At 40.4% G+C, this 18,547-nt stretch overlaps 2 protein-coding genes and 1 long non-coding RNA gene across 3 annotated transcripts; 1 reads left to right on the top strand and 2 right to left on the bottom strand.

Moving 5' to 3' along the window:
- On the bottom strand, positions 1-1,259 carry LOC145492727 (uncharacterized). The gene has a single exon (XM_081472123.1). The coding sequence runs from the start codon at positions 1,252-1,254 to the stop codon at positions 1-3; it is 1,254 nt and encodes a 417-aa protein (XP_081328249.1). The 5' UTR covers positions 1,255-1,259.
- Positions 1,260-1,743: 484 nt separating this feature from the next.
- LOC145492726 (uncharacterized) lies at positions 1,744-5,890 on the bottom strand. Its single transcript, XM_081472122.1, has 2 exons — positions 5,879-5,890; positions 1,744-5,589 (listed from the first exon to the last, which is right to left on the bottom strand). The coding sequence occupies exons 1-2, from the start codon at positions 5,888-5,890 to the stop codon at positions 1,744-1,746; spliced, it is 3,858 nt and encodes a 1,285-aa protein (XP_081328248.1).
- Positions 5,891-8,418: 2,528 nt separating this feature from the next.
- On the top strand, positions 8,419-18,526 carry LOC145491750 (uncharacterized). Its single transcript, XR_014049883.1, has 3 exons — positions 8,419-10,718; positions 17,932-18,011; positions 18,338-18,526. It is a non-coding gene; the product is annotated as an uncharacterized LOC145491750 (long non-coding RNA).
- Positions 18,527-18,547: the final 21 nt, after the last annotated feature.

Genomic DNA, 18,547 nt, shown 5'->3' with positions numbered 1-18,547 from the left:
TTAAGCTTTCTTCTCTCCTTCTAAGAAGCACAGTTTGGTTATTGGCCTTGTAAGAATTGTGGTGGCAGTTTTCACCTTGGCTGATCGGACATTTCCATCTTTTCCCATGAAAACCTCAGTTACTCTGCCTAATGGCCATTTTCCTCGATGGACGTTGTCGTCTGCAATCACAACTAGATCTCCGGTCGCTAAGCAACGGCGAGGTCTGGTCCACTTCGCTCTCTCTTGAAGGGTCGGCAAGTACTCCTTCAACCAGCGCCTCCAGAATATATCGGCCATGTACTGGACTTGACGCCAACGTCGCTTGCTGTACATTTCTTCTTTGCTGAAGACTCCAGGTGGCAAATTTGGGTTGGCTCTTAACAACAACAAATGGTTTGGTGTTAGGGGGTCCAGGTCCCTTGGGTCGCTACTGACTGGAGACAACGGTCTGCCATTTAAGATCCCTTCAACTTCATTCATCAATGTTCGGAGCATTTCGTCAGAGACAAGTTGTTGCCCTAGCGAGGCTGTCAGGATCTTGCGGACGGATCTGATAGTGCGCTCCCAGGCACCACCCATGTGCGAGGCTGCGGGTGGATTAAATTTCCATGTAATATTCCTCTGATCAAGAAACTTGTAGATTGATTCTTGATTCCAGTCGCTCAACAACTCGCGTAACTCCCTCTCACCAGCTTGGAAGTTTGTCCCGTAGTCACTATAAACGGTAGTTGGACATCCTCGTAAATTGATGAATCTTCGCAATGCATTTAAGAAGGAATCAGTATCAAGTGAGTTTACGACCTCTATATGAACGGCCCTGATAACCAAGCAAGTAAATAGGCATCCATAGCGTTTCACATTCGAGCGACCTTGACGTACATAAAAGGGTCCAAAGTAGTCCACGCCTACGTAGGTGAATGGCGGATCTCCTGACGTCAGTCTTTCCTTCGGTAGGTCGGCCATCAACTGCTCTCCACGTACTGCACCAAGTTTTTTACACGGGAAACAGCTACTGATCACTCTCCGCACAGCTGAACGTCCCTTGATTATCCAATAGAATTGATGCAAACTGGACAGTACGTACTCTTGCCCAAGATGGCCAGTTTTCTGGTAATGTTGAGAGATGATCAAATCCGTAGCGTGGTGACGATAGGGAAGAATAATTGGATGTTTAGCCTCATACGTGATTAAGGCATTTTCCAGTCGCCCTCCAACTCTTAGGATTCCGACGTCGTCCAATAATGGATGCAGTTTGCGCATGTAGGCTGGCATCTTTTGGTTCTTTAACTCGGAAGTTACTTAGCGCGAAGGCTTCGATGAACTGATTCCTTGCATGGTTCTAATGACGTCTGGAAATGACAGCCTTTGTACATGCTTGATAACTTCCCTTTCTGCAAACTGAACTTCTTCCACGGACAGGACAGGTCCCCTTTCTAAACAGCACTGAGATCTGAAGTTAGTGGAACCACCACGGTATCTTTCAATGAACCACGTTTTGAATCTCAATAGCCAGGCCACAGCTCTTCTTAATCTGTCCCAAGATGAGTAGCGCTCTATCAACTTGGAAAAAACTTCTTCGCCTTGATGACGAGTCGACGACTGGTTGTAGAGCTGAGTTTCACGTTTGATCTCTGGATCGTCATCTGATAGTTCTGGTTGGCGAATTGTAGGATCACAAGGCCAAAACTCTTCCCTCCTCTTCAAAAACTCGGGACCGCTCAGCCACTTGCTACTTGCACTCATTTCGTCCACTGTAAGACCTCAGGAAACTTCATCCGCTGGGTTGTGTTCAGAACTGACATGCCTCCACTGATGGGGTGCTGAATTCTCATGTATAACTGACAGCCGGTTTGCAACAAATGTATGGAAACCCTTTGACTGATTTCTGATGTACTGCAACACACAGGTGGAGTCTGACCAAAATGTCGATTGGCTAATCGGAATGTCCAGCTCTTCTCTTACGGTCTGGTCTAACTGAACGGCTAACACTGCAGCTGACAGTTCCAATCTTGGCACAGTCATTGGTCTCAGAGAAGCAAGACGAGACTTTCCAATTAGAAATGCGCAATGGATCCTTTCTTCGACATCCACCAATCTGAAATACGAAACTGCTCCATATGCAACTTGTGAAGCGTCTGCGAAGTTGTGCAACTCGGCAGTTTCCAAGTCTCGAAAACAGGCAGGTCTAACGCATCTCTTTACTGTTATCATGCAAAGATTGGCCAACTGACTCTTCCATTTCTCCCACCTTTCACCATCGCCGTCGCTGATTTGATCGTCCCATCCGCGTTTCTCTCTGCAGAGATCTTGTAACAATTTCTTAGCTGGGAGGACGACTGAAGCAACGAACCCAAGTGGATCATAAACAGAACTGGTCAAGGATAGTATACCACGGCGGGTGTTTGGTCTGTCTTTAAAAGCAACCTTGAACATGAACTTGTCACTCTCCATATCCCAATGGAGTCCCAACGTACGTTGCATTGGTAGCTTATCCTTGTCTAGGTCCAGGTCCACCACTGATGGAGCCTTTTCGACTTGCGGGATTGTATCCAGAACTTCGGATCTGTTGCATGACCACTTGGTGAGCCGAAAACCGCCTTTGGAGAGGATTTCTCGGAGCTGGTCCACAACTTCGACAGCATTTTCAACTGATTTAACCGATTTAAGACAGTCATCGACATAAAAGTTCCTTTTGACAGTCCTGACTACATCCTCTGAAAATTCATCTTTGTTGTCTTCTGCTGTCCTTCTTAGCGCAAAGCTGGAACAACTCGGAGACGATGTCGCGCCAAACAAATGGACCTCCATACGATGGTCAATTGGTTGTTGGGTCAAGTCTCCATCCGGCCACCAGAGGAATCTGAATGCATCACGGTCATCTGGTGCTACTCGGATCTGATGGAACATACACTCGATATCAGCAGACAATGCAACCTGTTCTTCACGAAATCTCATCAGCACACCAACGATAGAATTGGTCAAATCTGGACCGGTAAGGAGCTGATCATTCAGAGACGTTCCCTTGTGTTTTGCGGCACAATCAAAAACCACTCGGGTCTTTCCAGGTTTGTTTAGCACCGGGTGATGGGGAAGGTACCACAGCGGCCTGTCTTGTACGTTGATTTCGTTAAGTGGCACTCTTCTTGCATGACCCTTGGAAAGATATTGTTCCATGGTGGCCTTGTAATTTTCAAGGAGCTCGCTATCTTGTAGGAGCCTGTTCTTGAGTGTTTGCAGTCTGCGTTCAGCCATGAAACGGTTGTAAGGCAGGAATGGCGGGTACTGTCTCCAAGGGAGCGCAATTTGATAATGACCATCTTCAAGTTTCACAGATTGTTCCATGGTTGCAAGGGCTTCCTTGTCCTCCACGGACATGCTAACCTTGGATTCAGGGATCACTCCAGAGTTCTCCGCTGCCCAGAACCTTTCAAGCTGGTGCATGAGACAATCATCATCTTCTCTCAAGGCCTCCGCTGAACGAACGAGGTTAACATTCAGATGACAATCTTCGCCGACGCTCCTTTCCATTGGGCCCATGAGTGTCCAGCCAAGAGGTGTACGTATGGCGTATGGCTCTCCTCTGTTACCGCGTCTTTCTTCTAACACCCAGAATGCATCAGGAACGTTGGTGCCTATGATCAATCGGACTTCTTTCTCACTAATACTTGATAGCTTGATGTCCCGCAGGTGAGCCCACTGTCTTGCATCTTGCACTGATGGAATACTGCGGCTAGAAGCATTCAGTTTATCAACTGTCCATAGTCTTGTAACGTCTACTTTGTCAGTTCCATCCAGTGGCTCCACAGTTAGGCTGAATTCATAGCCAATTCTTGGGCTGTATTCTCTCTCTTGGGTCGTCAAGTAAAACGTTTTTTGGCGTCCCTGCACACCGAGCTCCGCGGCCAAGCTCTTGTCACACAAGGAGATGTCTGAGCCACTGTCTAGAAGGGCGTAGGTTTCCACGATCTTGCTTGCGTCACCGTGACATCGTACTTTTACAGGAACTGTTCTCAGGCACACCTTTCCTCCTCCAGCTGAGGTACTGTTGGCCTGTCCACTTTGTAATGGAGTACTGCTGTTAACCTGAATTCCTTGATCGGCCACTCTGTCTCGACCTTCGACCGTCTGTTGTGGAGACGGTGGGTGAAGCAAAGTATGATGTCTTCTCCTGCATCCTTGGATTTCAGATGCACCTTTCGCTAGGCATCCTACACTGATGTGACCATACTTGAAGCAATTAAAGCATAGCTGAGCTTTCCTCATCACTTGTAGACGTTCGTCGAAGTTCTTGTCTTTGAAACTACTGCATTTCGCCAAGGAATGATTTCCGTTGCACGATGGGCACCTCAGGGTTGGAGTGAATTTATTGGAAGACAAACTCTGCCCGACACCAGGCTTAGTCTCTCGTGTATTGAATGTGCTTAAACGTTCTTCAGATGATGCACCACCCTTTGGTTTTCGCCTCTGATTCTCTGATCTGTCACGCGCAACGTCTACCACGCAACCAAACACTGGGTTATTGGCAGCTCTCGCCTTGACTTTGACAAACTCGGCGATATGGCTGATATTCGTTCTCTGACCAGCTTGCTGAATTTGGTCCCCTAGTTCCACAAACTTAGTACGGAGATGGAACGGCAGTCTCTGGACAATTCTTAAGTTGTCGGCGCTGTTAATCTCCTCCAGATATCCAATGGATTCCAAAGTGTGTTCACAGTCTTTCAATCTGTCCGCAAATGCAAGTAGTCCTGCGCGATCCCATGGTTTAAGTGGTGGTCCTTCTGTTAACTTGGTTACGTATTTCGAGGCAATTATGAATTGGTGTCCAAATCGTTCTTCCAGCAGCTCTCTCGCCTTTCGGTATCCCAGGGATGAATCCATGACTAAACAACACTTGATCGTGTCCTTTGCCACTCCAGATGTATACTGAAGGAGATACATGAGTTTTTCACTTTCGCTGGCTTCATTGCTCACGATGCTGTTTTCAAACGATTTGATAAAGTTCCAGTACTCGAGAGGATCACCATCGAACACAGTCAATTCCTTTTTCGGCAATGCAAATCCCTGCTTTATGGTTAATGCCATCTTATCCACAATTCCTCCAGGCAAGGTAGGATTAGTTGCTCCTGGATGCGCAACGGGTACAGTGGGACCTACTGACCAACTCGTAAACTCCTGTGCATTAGGATTCAGCCGCAACTGAGCGTTTTGAGCACCAATTTTCCGTTCGACTCGAGGATCAAAATGTTCCTGCTCAGGGACATTTGCTGCTCTAACATTAACTCGTTCACTAAACGGCTTCACATCTTCAAAAACGTCCCGTAAATTAGCTAAAGCGGCTGGCTCCTCATCCTGAAGCAATTTTAGTTGAAGATCAGTCCTTTGAATTTCATACTGCACATCCACAATCTCCAACTCTAGTTTCGTTTCTTCTTCCTGACGTAATAATGCTTGCTTTTTCTTCAGCTGGTACAATTTTAACTGCGCTAACGCCTGCTTGGCCTTTAGCTGTCTGACAGACAAATGTGAAGATAGCAGAGAACTTGCGGTACTTACAGAATCTTCATTTTCTTGAAGCGCTTCCGCGCCGGTAGGTGCGGTGATTTCTCTCTAGCGTTTTCAATCCATCTTTGGATTCTCGCAATCGTCTCCATTTTCCGATGAAAATGTTCCTTAAAGTAACGAGCTTGACATTCCAATTCCTCCAGATCTCCAGCCGACAAAGTCGCGACGTAGTCATAGTGGGCCCTTTCAAAGCGAGAGAAAGCTTCCTCGATTTCCAATAACTTCTTCGAGACTTCATTGACATTTTTAGAGTCATTCAGTAAAACTTCGGCGGCACGGCACAACGTCGTAACTCTAGACAAATACCCTGAACGCGAATTCTTCAGGCGCATACTGTCGAGGGCATCCTCTGAATGGACTCGGCGTCTTCTTAGACTCTCAATTCCGGACAACATGGCATCCATCAGATCTTTGAATGCATGTATATAACACTCCTGTACGTCTCGAATTCGTCTTTAAATCTAACGATTCACTTAAAACCAAAATAACAAATACAGAAATTAATAAATACGAACTTAAACTTAAATAAACTGAAAATACAACAATACGAAAAACAACAAAAAATAGAAAGGAAAAACGAGATTACTTACAAGATCTGTACGGCACTCCGGAACTGACAACGACTGAATACAACTAAAAAACTACAACGCTTTTAAACGGAATTTTGAACTAAAAGAATGAACTTAACGAGGTTACGTAATAAACAATAGACGATTACATAACACGACGTGAAAAAACTAATTTGCATTTAAAACTGCACAAAAAAGGCACGCAAAAAATTTACCTTTAACAGCAAAGACAAAACAAAATAGAAAAGGCGACCAAAAACGGAAAAATTTAACTCTCGTGGCTACAAAACCTAAAAGTGAAACTAAGAAAATACCCTTCTTTTTTTTTTTTGCCGTTAAATTAATTAAACCTTAGTCAAAAGGCCACGTTTGTCCGCTTTATATCTGATGCAGAACTTGGAATGCTACCATTCGATTGTAATAAACTTTTGCCGGACGTTACGCGCGCAATGGCGTAATTGTAACTTATGTACAGAAGAGGGGAAAAAGAATTGAGTATTATAAATTTGCAAACAGAGGTAAAAAATGATACCAGGTGTGCAACATTGAGCGAATGCACACTTTTGAAAGTTTTAAGCGTTATTTGATGACAATTAATGACACCTAAATAAAGTAATTAACCTTAAAGATATGTGTCAACGGCACTTAAATATTCCGTAACGCTTACACAACATATATTTTATCTAAAAGCATGCCCGCTGAATACCCCGACACTCCGCTCGGGAGTTTATTTTTCCCATTCACACAGATCTTTAAAGTCAATTGCTTTATTTAGAGTAGTATAGGACGCTTATATGACCGGTAACCAATCAAGAGCCGAGAAAGACAATAGGCTATTGTTTGGAGAACAATGGACGCTATTGTTTTCCAAATCCAAGATGGCGCTATTTATTTTCAGCCAATCAGGAGCCGAATTAAGAACAATGGATGCTATTGTAATAGTAGTAGTAATAGTAATAGTAGTAGTAATAGTAATAGTAATAGCAATAGCTAGTAGTGATGGACGCTCATATGAGCGGTAACCAATCAGGAGTCGAATTAAGAACAATAGATGCTATTGTTTTCCAAATCCAAGATGGCCGCCACAAATTTCAGCCAATCCGGAGCCGAATTAAGAATTCAAGATGGCGGCGCCCACGAAAGTCGGCCATGTTGGAAAACAGCCCACCAGCCTCGACGGAGGACTGGGATCGGTCTCACGGATTTCCATGACGACACAAATCACGCCAGAGTCACCCAAAAAAATGTCATGCAACTTCAAAATCGATACTTACAGTGTCCTGTGGTCCTAAACGACAGAGGTCTGTCCGGCAAGTGGCCATGATGAAGACTGAGAGACTTGGGTCCGAGGTCTGCCTATAGGGAGGCTATTCCAAAGCATCATGGGACGATGACCTCATTGGGAACCAATCAGAATGAATTAAAATACTCACAGTAGTTGGCTTCCCCAGTCCCCCTCTCTTAAGGAGAGCACTAAACCAAACATTACACAATGTCAATTGTCACGAACTTTAATAACAAATCTTTTGCGCTAACATTAAAAGATATGACGTCATTGCCATGTTCATCGAGTAAAAAGACCGGTTTCTATCGTCATCGCACAATGTTTCAAATGAACTTTAATGTCCAAAACGTTTGCGCTAAAATTACAGAAAGCCTGTCATTGTGTCTCAAATCAGATAACACTATGAAAGAAATGCAACAGAAATAATTTGATCTAGCGTAAATGCAATCTTTGACGAGTAGCGAATAATAAGCGAAGACAAAAATTTATAGGCTAAAAGGTGAGAAGAAAAAAATACCATTGAAATGCTTCAAGTGAAAATGAATTGCTAATGGCAGTTTGCAATAAAATCTAAACTCCTTGATCTCGACTGTTCCCTTGAGAAAAGCATCATTCAAAGGAATCTTGAACAAACAAAAGGCATTTTGGGCTACCATTGAAGAATTAACATAATTAGTCAGAGATGAAACATGGAATAAATTAAAACCGAAAAGCACATGTTTAGAAGCTAAAATCATGATAGACTGTATCTTAACCCTTGAGAATAAAATCAAAGGAATTTCAAACAAACGTTTCGCGCTTAAAGTAAAGATTTAACTTCATTTACAAACACTGCAAATCGCTCCTAATTCAACAATTATAGTTGTCTAAGCGGGTTTCCAATAGCGCCAAAATAAATCACTTACATCAAATATAGTCCTTTCCTTCAAAGCGTCACACAACTAGCAATCGCTCAACTCCATAGCCACGAAGACAGGAAAGAATGTCACGCTTAGAAAAGAAGACGTGTGGTGAACGTTGTCACAAGTAAAATGAATTCTATCAAGACCGATTGACTTATAAACGGGTATTCACAAAACAATAAACAATGTCGCGTGGTTAACAACCAACGAGAGGATGGGGCATGGGGGGTACGCGATATCACGTGGTCAAGAATCAATGAGAAGACGGGGGGATAAGGGGTTATACCGCACAGTAATGTCATTAAATTGTTATAAGCAAAACAGAGTCTGAGTCTTTACAACGTTTATTGAATAGTAACTCAAAAGAAAGAATTGATTATAATTTTAACTCTTAAAGTCTTGACCGGTTACAAAGTGTTGTGAACTAAACTCGTTTCCAGTTTCCCAGACTCTTGGTCCCTGGCCCCAAAACGCACGATATTCTGCCCTAGTTTTCCGTCACCACCGCCACCACCACCACATCCACAACCACCACCACGACCACATTTACCACCACCACCACCACATTCACCACCACCACCACCTACACCACCACAGCATTTACTACCACCACCACATTTACCACCACCACCTACACCACCACCACATTTACCACCACCACATTCACCATCACCGCCACCACATTCACCACTACCACCGCCATATCCACCACAGCCACATCCACTACCTACACCACCACCACCACCACATCCACCACATTCACCACCACCGCCACATCCACCACCTACACCACCACCACCACCATCACCGCCATCGCCCCCACCGCCGCCACCTCCTCCTCTTCTACCTCCTCAACTCCTCCTCCTCCTCTCTCACCTTTTCATCCTCCTCCTCCTCAAGTCCTTTGTTTTCCCTTTCTTCCAGGATCGTAACGATCAACTAAATTATTAATAATTATTTGCCAAGAATAAGGAACGGATCAGGCAAAGACTTCATGACCAAAAGCAAAGAAAACTAGGGCAGAATATCGTGCGTTTTGGGGCCAGGGACCAAGAGTCTGGGAAACTGGAAACGAGTTTAGTTCACAACACTTTGTAACCGGTCAAGACTTTAAGAGTTAAAATTATAATCAATTCTTTCTTTTGAGTTACTATTCAATAAACGTTGTAAAGACTCAGACTCTGTTTTGCTTATAACAATTTAATGACATTACTGTGCGGTATAACCCCTTATCCCCCCGTCTTCTCATTGATTCTTGACCACGTGATATCGCGTACCCCCCATGCCCCATCCTCTCGTTGGTTGTTAACCACGCGACATTGTTTATTGTTTTGTGAATACCCGTTTATAAGTCAATCGGTCTTGATAGAATTCATTTTACTTGTGACAACGTTCAGCACACGTCTTCTTTTCTAAGCGTGACATTCTTTCCTGTCTTCGTGGCTATGGAGTTGAGCGATTGCTAGTTGTGTGACGCTTTGAAGGAAAGGACTATATTTGATGTAAGTGATTTATTTTGGCGCTATTGGAAACCCGCTTAGACAACTATAATTGTTGAATTAGGAGCGATTTGCAGTGTTTGTAAATGAAGTTAAATCTTTACTTTAAGCGCGAAACGTTTGTTTGAAATTCCTTTGATTTTATTCTCAAGGGTTAAGATACAGTCTATCATGATTTCAGCTTCTAAACATGTGCTTTTCGGTTTTAATTTATTCCATGTTTCATCTCTGACTAATTATGTTAATTCTTCAATGGTAGCCCAAAATGCCTTTTGTTTGTTCAAGATTCCTTTGAATGATGCTTTTCTCAAGGGAACAGTCGAGATCAAGGAGTTTAGATTTTATTGCAAACTGCCATTAGCAATTCATTTTCACTTGAAGCATTTCAATGGTATTTTTTTCTTCTCACCTTTTAGCCTATAAATTTTTGTCTTCGCTTATTATTCGCTACTCGTCAAAGATTGCATTTACGCTAGATCAAATTATTTCTGTTGCATTTCTTTCATAGTGTTATCTGATTTGAGACACAATGACAGGCTTTCTGTAATTTTAGCGCAAACGTTTTGGACATTAAAGTTCATTTGAAACATTGTGCGATGACGATAGAAACCGGTCTTTTTACTCGATGAACATGGCAATGACGTCATATCTTTTAATGTTAGCGCAAAAGATTTGTTATTAAAGTTCGTGACAATTGACATTGTGTAATGTTTGGTTTAGTGCTCTCCTTAAGAGAGGGGGACTGGGGAAGCCAACTACTGTGAGTATTTTAATTCATTCTGATTGGTTCCCAATGAGGTCATCGTCCCATGATGCTTTGGAATAGCCTCCCTATAGGCAGACCTCGGACCCAAGTCTCTCAGTCTTCATCATGGCCACTTGCCGGACAGACCTCTGTCGTTTAGGACCACAGGACACTGTAAGTATCGATTTTGAAGTTGCATGACATTTTTTTGGGTGACTCTGGCGTGATTTGTGTCGTCATGGAAATCCGTGAGACCGATCCCAGTCCTCCGTCGAGGCTGGTGGGCTGTTTTCCAACATGGCCGACTTTCGTGGGCGCCGCCATCTTGAATTCTTAATTCGGCTCCGGATTGGCTGAAATTTGTGGCGGCCATCTTGGATTTGGAAAACAATAGCATCTATTGTTCTTAATTCGACTCCTGATTGGTTACCGCTCATATGAGCGTCCATCACTACTAGCTATTACTATTACTATTACTATTACTATTACTACTACTATTACTACTACTATTACAATAGCATCCATTGTTCTTAATTCGGCTCCTGATTGGCTGAAAATAAATAGCGCCATCTTGGATTTGGAAAACAATAGCGTCCATTGTTCTCCAAACAATAGCCTATTGTCTTTCTCGGCTCTTGATTGGTTACCGGTCATATAAGCGTCCTATACTACTATTTAGGTGTCATCAGTTGTCATCGAATAACGCCATTGGGCGCGGATCGTCCGGCAAATATTCATTACAATCGAATGGTAGCATTCCGAGTTAAGGCGGACAAACGTGGCCTTTTTCCGAGGCATACTGAAGTACGTTGTTCCATCACTGTGGCAGCTGACTAAGGTTTAATTAATTTAACGGCAAAGAAAGAAAGAAGAGTATTTTCTTAGTTTCACTTTTAGGTTTACTGACATGGAATCGATATAATGTTATGCCGTGTTCAAAACAACTGGTAAGAGGCTCAAGAATTTACAAAAGGAATTAAGACTCGTTTCAAAACAAAAATCTTGTTTAAGACAAATAATCTGGGGCTAGTCTATAATGCAATCAACTATTAAAATGGTTGTCAATGAGGGCAAAAGAAGAATGGCTGTGAGAGGATTTGGAATAACTGACACCGAGGCAGTTCGCATGGAAATATTGGGCGCACCCGTCGCAGCCCACCCAGTCATCTCCGTCATCATCTCGGCAAATCTTGCATAAATTAAATTCGCATTCTTCCTGCAAGTAAGATTCCTTACAATGGCGATCTGACAGAACAAAGCAGCTTGGATTCGATGACATCTATTCTTCGAAAAATTCCTTAAGATCACCCTCGAAAAAAAAACAAAGACAGCCATTTTCCTTTCTATAATCATGCAATTGCAGACGGAGATATTCCTCGTCTACTTTGTCCGTCATATTTACATTTTACGCGGGAAAAGTATGTCTTATTACGTATGTGCATGAGAAATGTCCTTTAATTTTACGGGATCACTTACACAACGTAGTTTTAAATAAAAGTGTGTCCGCTGAATACCCCCGCACTCTGCCCGGGCGTTAATTTTTCCCGATCGAGCGTGAGCGTCCATCTTGTTGACAGGTCTTCTTGTCCGTAAATCATGCCAAAAGTTGGGATAAAACAGTCTGTTTTAAGGAATAGTGCGTCAAAGAGAGAGAGAGAGAGGTTTTAGGGGAACCCAAAAACAGGAGGTAGCGCAGAAGAGAAGGAAAGAAACGCGAGCTGTAGAAGTCACCTTTGTTGGTGAAGACGATGTTGTCAGCGAGCAAATTCCGCCCCCGCAGAATCTGCTTCCAAACGGAAAATACAGCCAAACGACGATGGAAGCTCCTCGAATAAAAGTATTAAAGATGATCTGGCGCCTGCCGAAGGATATAGACTTGTCTCAATGGACAGTCCTCTTAAATTTGTGAAGAGAATTCACGCACGTATGAGTAGTCCGAAAGGGAAGAAATTCTGTAAAAAAATCAGGTGATGATCAAATTGCCAAAACAGCCTCTCAATGTAACAAGAAACATTTGCTTGCCTCGAATAAAGGTTTTTTACCCGGATTTATATCGTTTTCTTTGTATGGCAAATTGTTAAAAGTGTGCCCTAAAATGGCCACTGAAAGCCCCCTCAGAGGGGCAAAACCAAGATGGTGGCCCCAGCGCTAAAATACGAATCAAATTGAACTGAAAGTTATATTTTTGTGAATCACTTATCTAGACCATTCATCTGAGAAAGTTTGAGGAATTTTTACAGAGGGCGCCTCTTAATTTGGGCGGAAATTAAAAACTACCCGATGAATTTTTTTAAGACCTGGCCCTCAATGAGATTAATCCATATTCAACTTAACACCGGAGTTTCAGATAAATTGAACCGTTTTAAGGCTGCTAACTTTCAGCGTCAACTCAGCAAAATATTGCGCTGATTTTCACTCATGTTGTTTGTTGTCTTCATTAAAATTTTCTTTTGTCTCAAATCACCATGCTTTTGTACATTTCTGTATGTCATGAATTCACAAAACGCGCGATTGCTTTCCGGCGACTTTCCCGAGGCGTGCTAAGATTTGTCGAGCTAGCACTACAATAACAACAAAATATATGTCACACTTTCACTCATTTCGCGTTAACGCAGACACGCCGATGGTAAGCGGTGAGCGCAAGTTCAAAATCACTATGCTGCAAGTCTTGTTTATGTTTAAGACGTATTGCTGGTTTTCAGAGTCACGCAATTCAAAATAGGTCAAAATAAAAATCAAAACCGGTCAATAGATAAAGTCTAGAATCTTGGAAATGAAAGAAGGTAAATATGCAAAGACTCTCGCCAAAATTCTGGTCACAGCAATTTTTCTTATGCGAGATATGCGGAGAAATTTTTTCCCCAAATTTATAGAGATTTGTATGGAGACGCCATGCTGGTGCCCATCCGTGTGGGCACCAACATGGCGGCCGGAAACCAACAGAAACATCTGTCACTGAGTTTTGCTACAAAAGCGTGAATTTATCCCTCAAGGAACTCTAAAACATTAAAATAATACTTTTTCTAAGATATAAACTGTTCAGAGAGCCAAGTTCACCGAAATAAGTCACTTTTTTTAACCATCATGACAGCTCTCTAGGCCGTCATGTAAATGCCGCGTCACGCAAAAGCTTAGAAATTCAAGCGTAGTTTATCACAAAACCAAGAACCCATTCAGAGCGAAAAGTTGTATGAATATTAGTTTTCAGCTGCTCTTATACATCATTAAAGTAAAATCCCAGGAGGATCAATAGTTTTGTAGTTCGAATTTTAGTGACGTCATGTGAAAACCAGCTATATTTTATTGTTATTGTAGTGCTAGCTCGGGATGTTTCACCATGCTTCGGAAAATCACCGGGAAGCAATCGCGCGTTAAATGAATTCAAGACTTCTTAATCATTTTTGGCACAAACCAGGTAATAAAAATATAGATGCAGTTACATTTCATTTTACAGACGATGAAGACAGTTTAGTTTATTTGAATGGAACTGACATAAACGTCACTATTAGCATGGAATAAATATTTTTTTTTTACAGTCAGCTGGGTTAAAAAGAAATACCGATCTTAAAGACTAATGCAAAAAAATCCATTTGAGAAAGGTTTTTTTTCGTAATGATAAATATTTGAACAAAAACTATTGAAAATTTGTATAAACGTTGCTCTATAAAATTAGTTACTAACAAGAACCAAACTTTAAAGAGACTGCAAAACCTACTATTAAATCTTCAAACATGTTTAATGATATGGTTGTTATAAACAAAGTGAAAGAATCATTGAAACTTATTAGATGACTTGTGTTTGTAGCCGATATAACGCGCGCTCTGATTGGCTCATACTAGGGCATTATTCTCCCGTAATGCCCACGGGCCGATTACGGGCCTGCAAAAACCAAGCAAAAAGCCATATAATAAACTAATTATTAACCTGGAACGTTCGGTCTTTACGGTCTCGACTTGAGATTTTCCCGCAAAGACCTCACTCACGGTTAATAAGTAGGTAATATTGAAACTCATGATGTTTATGAAGTTTCGCAATTAACGATAAGAAACTACGAGATAACCCAGATTATGACAGAAATTCTAAATTCTACTTCGGAGGAAACGAAAAAAACAGTAAATGTCATTTGAAAGATCAATGCACTGGAATTCTAATTGTGGAATTTTCGGATTGAGGTCTAACGTGCACTCTTATGTGAAAGAAAAGCAAAGATAGATAGAAAAAGTGCTATCCAAAATTAAATTCGCAGAAAGGTCTCTAGTGCTTAAGCAAGAAAATAAAACTAGCAAAGACATTTTGCCTTTTGTTACAAAATACGAGCCTTCAGTGCCACTGTCTGCAGTGTTTCATATCTTCTCAATCGAAACTAAAACTAAGGAGAAAACGCAGAAATAAAATCGTCAAAATCTATGCTAATTAAGATCAGATATCCAAACACTGTCACGGTAGTGATTTCCTTTGTTTAACCTTGATGAATTATTAATGAGTTTGAGAATTATATTTCATTCTTCTACTTGAACAAAATGAAAATAATTCTGCAGTGTGGTTGTTCTCCATATACACAGAGACCACTCACTAGGAACTAACTCTTCTGTAGACTAGGTAGGTTGAGTGAAAAACTATACTTCTTTACTGATTCAGTTTTTATTATTATTATTATTATTAGTAGTAGTAGTAGTAGTAGTAGTAGTATTATCTGACTTAACTTGACTTATCTTCTCCTTAAAATCGAATATTGTTAGCCGCTTAGCCCTTTTAACCTTCCATTTTGCCCAGTGCTCGGATGTTTACTTCTCGACTGGCAATTTTGGTTTAATATTCCAAGTCAATTAAACATTGAAAAATCAAAGGAAGATTTGGTAGCGGACTATTTTTTTTTTTTTTTTTGTATACAAGCTTATTTTTATTTGACGCGCTATGCTATTACCAGATTTTTCTCTTTGACATTCTTCTAGAAAGCACGAGGTTTGTATACGAAACAGAAGTAAAATAACTTGATGAGTGTCTTTTCCCGTTGATAATTAAAAAACAAAAATGACATCTTTGCTTTGAACATTTTGGGCAACCGTTGCAAGTCAATGGATTGAAAATAAAAATTTACCAAAAAATTTATAATCCGGGGAATGGATAATCTTCAGATTAATTTTTGGGAATAATCTTAATTGAAACTAAAGAATTGGGTCATGCTTAGCGTGTGTATATCGAGTTATGGATACACGTAGGGACTTTGGAGGGCACGAGAAGCGTAAGAGAACAAATTTAGTTTCTTGAGCGCTCTGTATCCATAAATCGATATAGCACAGCTGAGAGCATGAATTAATTATTTTACAACATAGCGATAGTTACTTGGGCTCTAAAACATACTTTTTTGTGAATGAATACAAAGTTTTTATGATGCACGGTGAAGGAAAACAAAGAACCACATTGCATGGTTAAAAACACGCCACAATCAGTTGAGCAACAGTTGAACGAAAACGCTCCATCTGTTTTAATTTATAAAATTGTCAATAATAAATTCGCTTTCTTGAATTAATGAAAATGTAGGCAAACAAAGTCAAAATGCTCAATGGATATGTAGACAAACAAAGTCAGTATGCTTCAGTTTTAGTAAGCATCTTAGCTTCGTAATAGTCAAAGGCTAGTACGGTAAGGTTTAGATCTTTCAGAATGTTGTTCACATTGCCGAAATCTCAACAAAACAAACTCGCAGCGAAACTCTGCAGCCAAAATGAAACTGCAAACGTCATGGATTTACGCTTGACCTTGAAAAATAAAGACTTTTACCATGATTACTCAATAGAAATTAGGTAGAACCGGCGTATGCGCTGTGTTTTAAAATATAATTACCGTCAAATATATGAATATGGTTATAAGGCAAACTGTGGGGTGGTCTCATTTCAATTTGTAGGAAAAACTGGCTCGCATCTAATTATCTTTTGTTAATAATTGTCAATAAGAATTACATATAACTTTGACTTCTAATATATGAATTCAGTGATACTTCAATCAGCCAAGTGGTCTTCAATTTAATTTGTCAGAGCAGATAATTTACTACCGCAGAAAAATCTCAACTGTCACGATATTTGATGCTAACTCTTTTAATAATAACAAAATATAAAGTTGTTTTCAAATATATGAATTATGTTATACTGTAAAAAGGGAATATATGGCGAGTGATCAATCGAAATCAATTTAAATTTAAGGTTATTTATTCTTTTCGTTACGGCAGTAGCTCACTTTTCCCAAATAGACATTCCTTGTTCTGCTCGTGTCGCAGCTCACGTTGCATTACAGCTTTCTTGAGCCCCTTTACTTTTCTGTTTTACTGTTTTTAGAAACCATTGTAAATTTATGCCTTCTAATTTTGATTATTCTGATTATAATGTAACAAGCACGGAATCATCATATGGAAAGTGGCGCTATGTATAGTTTGATTATTATTATTATTATTATTATTATTGTTATTATTATTATTATTATTATTATTATTATTATTATTACCAGAGGGGTTCACTTCATGATGGGTATTTCTTCCTCAAGGGCGGGGTTCAGACCATAAACCTGTTCTTCTCACCACTTGACGGCTAGAACTTTCCGGAGAATGTGCGCAGTTTCCAACGGTGCCGGATTTTGAATTTCGTAGAGATTTACGTTTCCTGATACATATATAGTCATTGATGAACTTCTGTGAACCTTTATCAATTTCCCTTAAAGCGCCTAGGAGCACTAGGATTGTTGTGCTTTTATCTGCCTTTCTCTTTTGATTTCTATTTCAAGATTTTTACACTTGGATAATTTCTGGAAATGCTAGGTGAAAGGGTTTGGGTTATTATTATTATTATTATTATTTGTAATTCGTTTGTAAGTTAGTATTTCTCTGACATATATATTGTTCTAAGAATTTTTACAGTTTTAATTTTTTATAAACCACTAATAAACATTATTATTGTTAAAATTACTATTATTATTATTATTATTATTATTGAAAATTCACACAGCTATTGACGGTACCTCCAGCACATTACGATCACCATTACTCCCTAAATTGTACGACACGAGTTCCAATCACTAATTAGTCGTATTTAGAACAAACTTCGGAATTAAAAATGTCTTTTGATATATTCTTTTGAGCGAAAAAGTCTAAGTTTTGAAAACTCTAGGAAACATTGCGAAAGAAGCTATTAAAGCGCGCGTAATTGACATGCGAATCACGTGGGTATCCAATTGCAGGTATCCAATTACAAAAATCTTTAATTGGATACCTACACACACGTGATCGCGCGGCAATTACGTGAAAAAAAGGCGCGCGGAGAACCAATCACGATCGAGTATTTTGTTATAGATACCCGTATTATTAAAATCGTCATTATTATTACTATTATCATTGCAGCTGCTCCACCGAATTAAGGATGCAAAGCTGGCTTTATACAGTTCCCGCTTTATTTGCAGTATTAGTGTGGAAACCGAATGGTATATATTTCTTTCCTTCTTTCTTTTTGCAATCAAAATATTTTGCAGTTGATTGGCCAGTTATGCAGTTTTGGTATCTACACACTCAGTGAGATAAAATGGTTCTTAGTGTTTTTCTCTCAAGGCATCTTTGTTGGTTCGTTATCACTGTCTAATGTATGAGCATTATTGCATACTTGAGTTGAGCATTTATATAACCTGATCAAAACTGTAAGAGTTCACTGAATGCTACTACCTTTAAGGGCTTTTTTCTTTACAAAAATCTGTTCTTCATCTTACATGCCCTTGTTTATAATTATCTAACATTGAAGCATCTACTCTTATAGATGTCTTTTCTATGACATGTGACTTTGACGTACAAGGCTCTGGCGAGTTCATCAGTTCCGAATCATCTGAGCACTGTACGACTGCCAGCTGGGTCATCACAGCACCTCTGTACCACAACATCAGATTGAAATTTGTGACGTTTCAGTTATCTGATTCAAAACGGTTTAGACAGAATTGGATCCACATCTATGATGGGCTCTACACAAACA

This window comes from Orbicella franksi, chromosome 7, assembly GCF_964199315.1.
Source record: "Orbicella franksi chromosome 7, jaOrbFran1.1, whole genome shotgun sequence".
Taxonomy (NCBI): Eukaryota; Metazoa; Cnidaria; class Anthozoa; order Scleractinia; family Merulinidae; genus Orbicella; species Orbicella franksi.
This window is presented reverse-complemented; position numbering and strand designations above follow the sequence as displayed.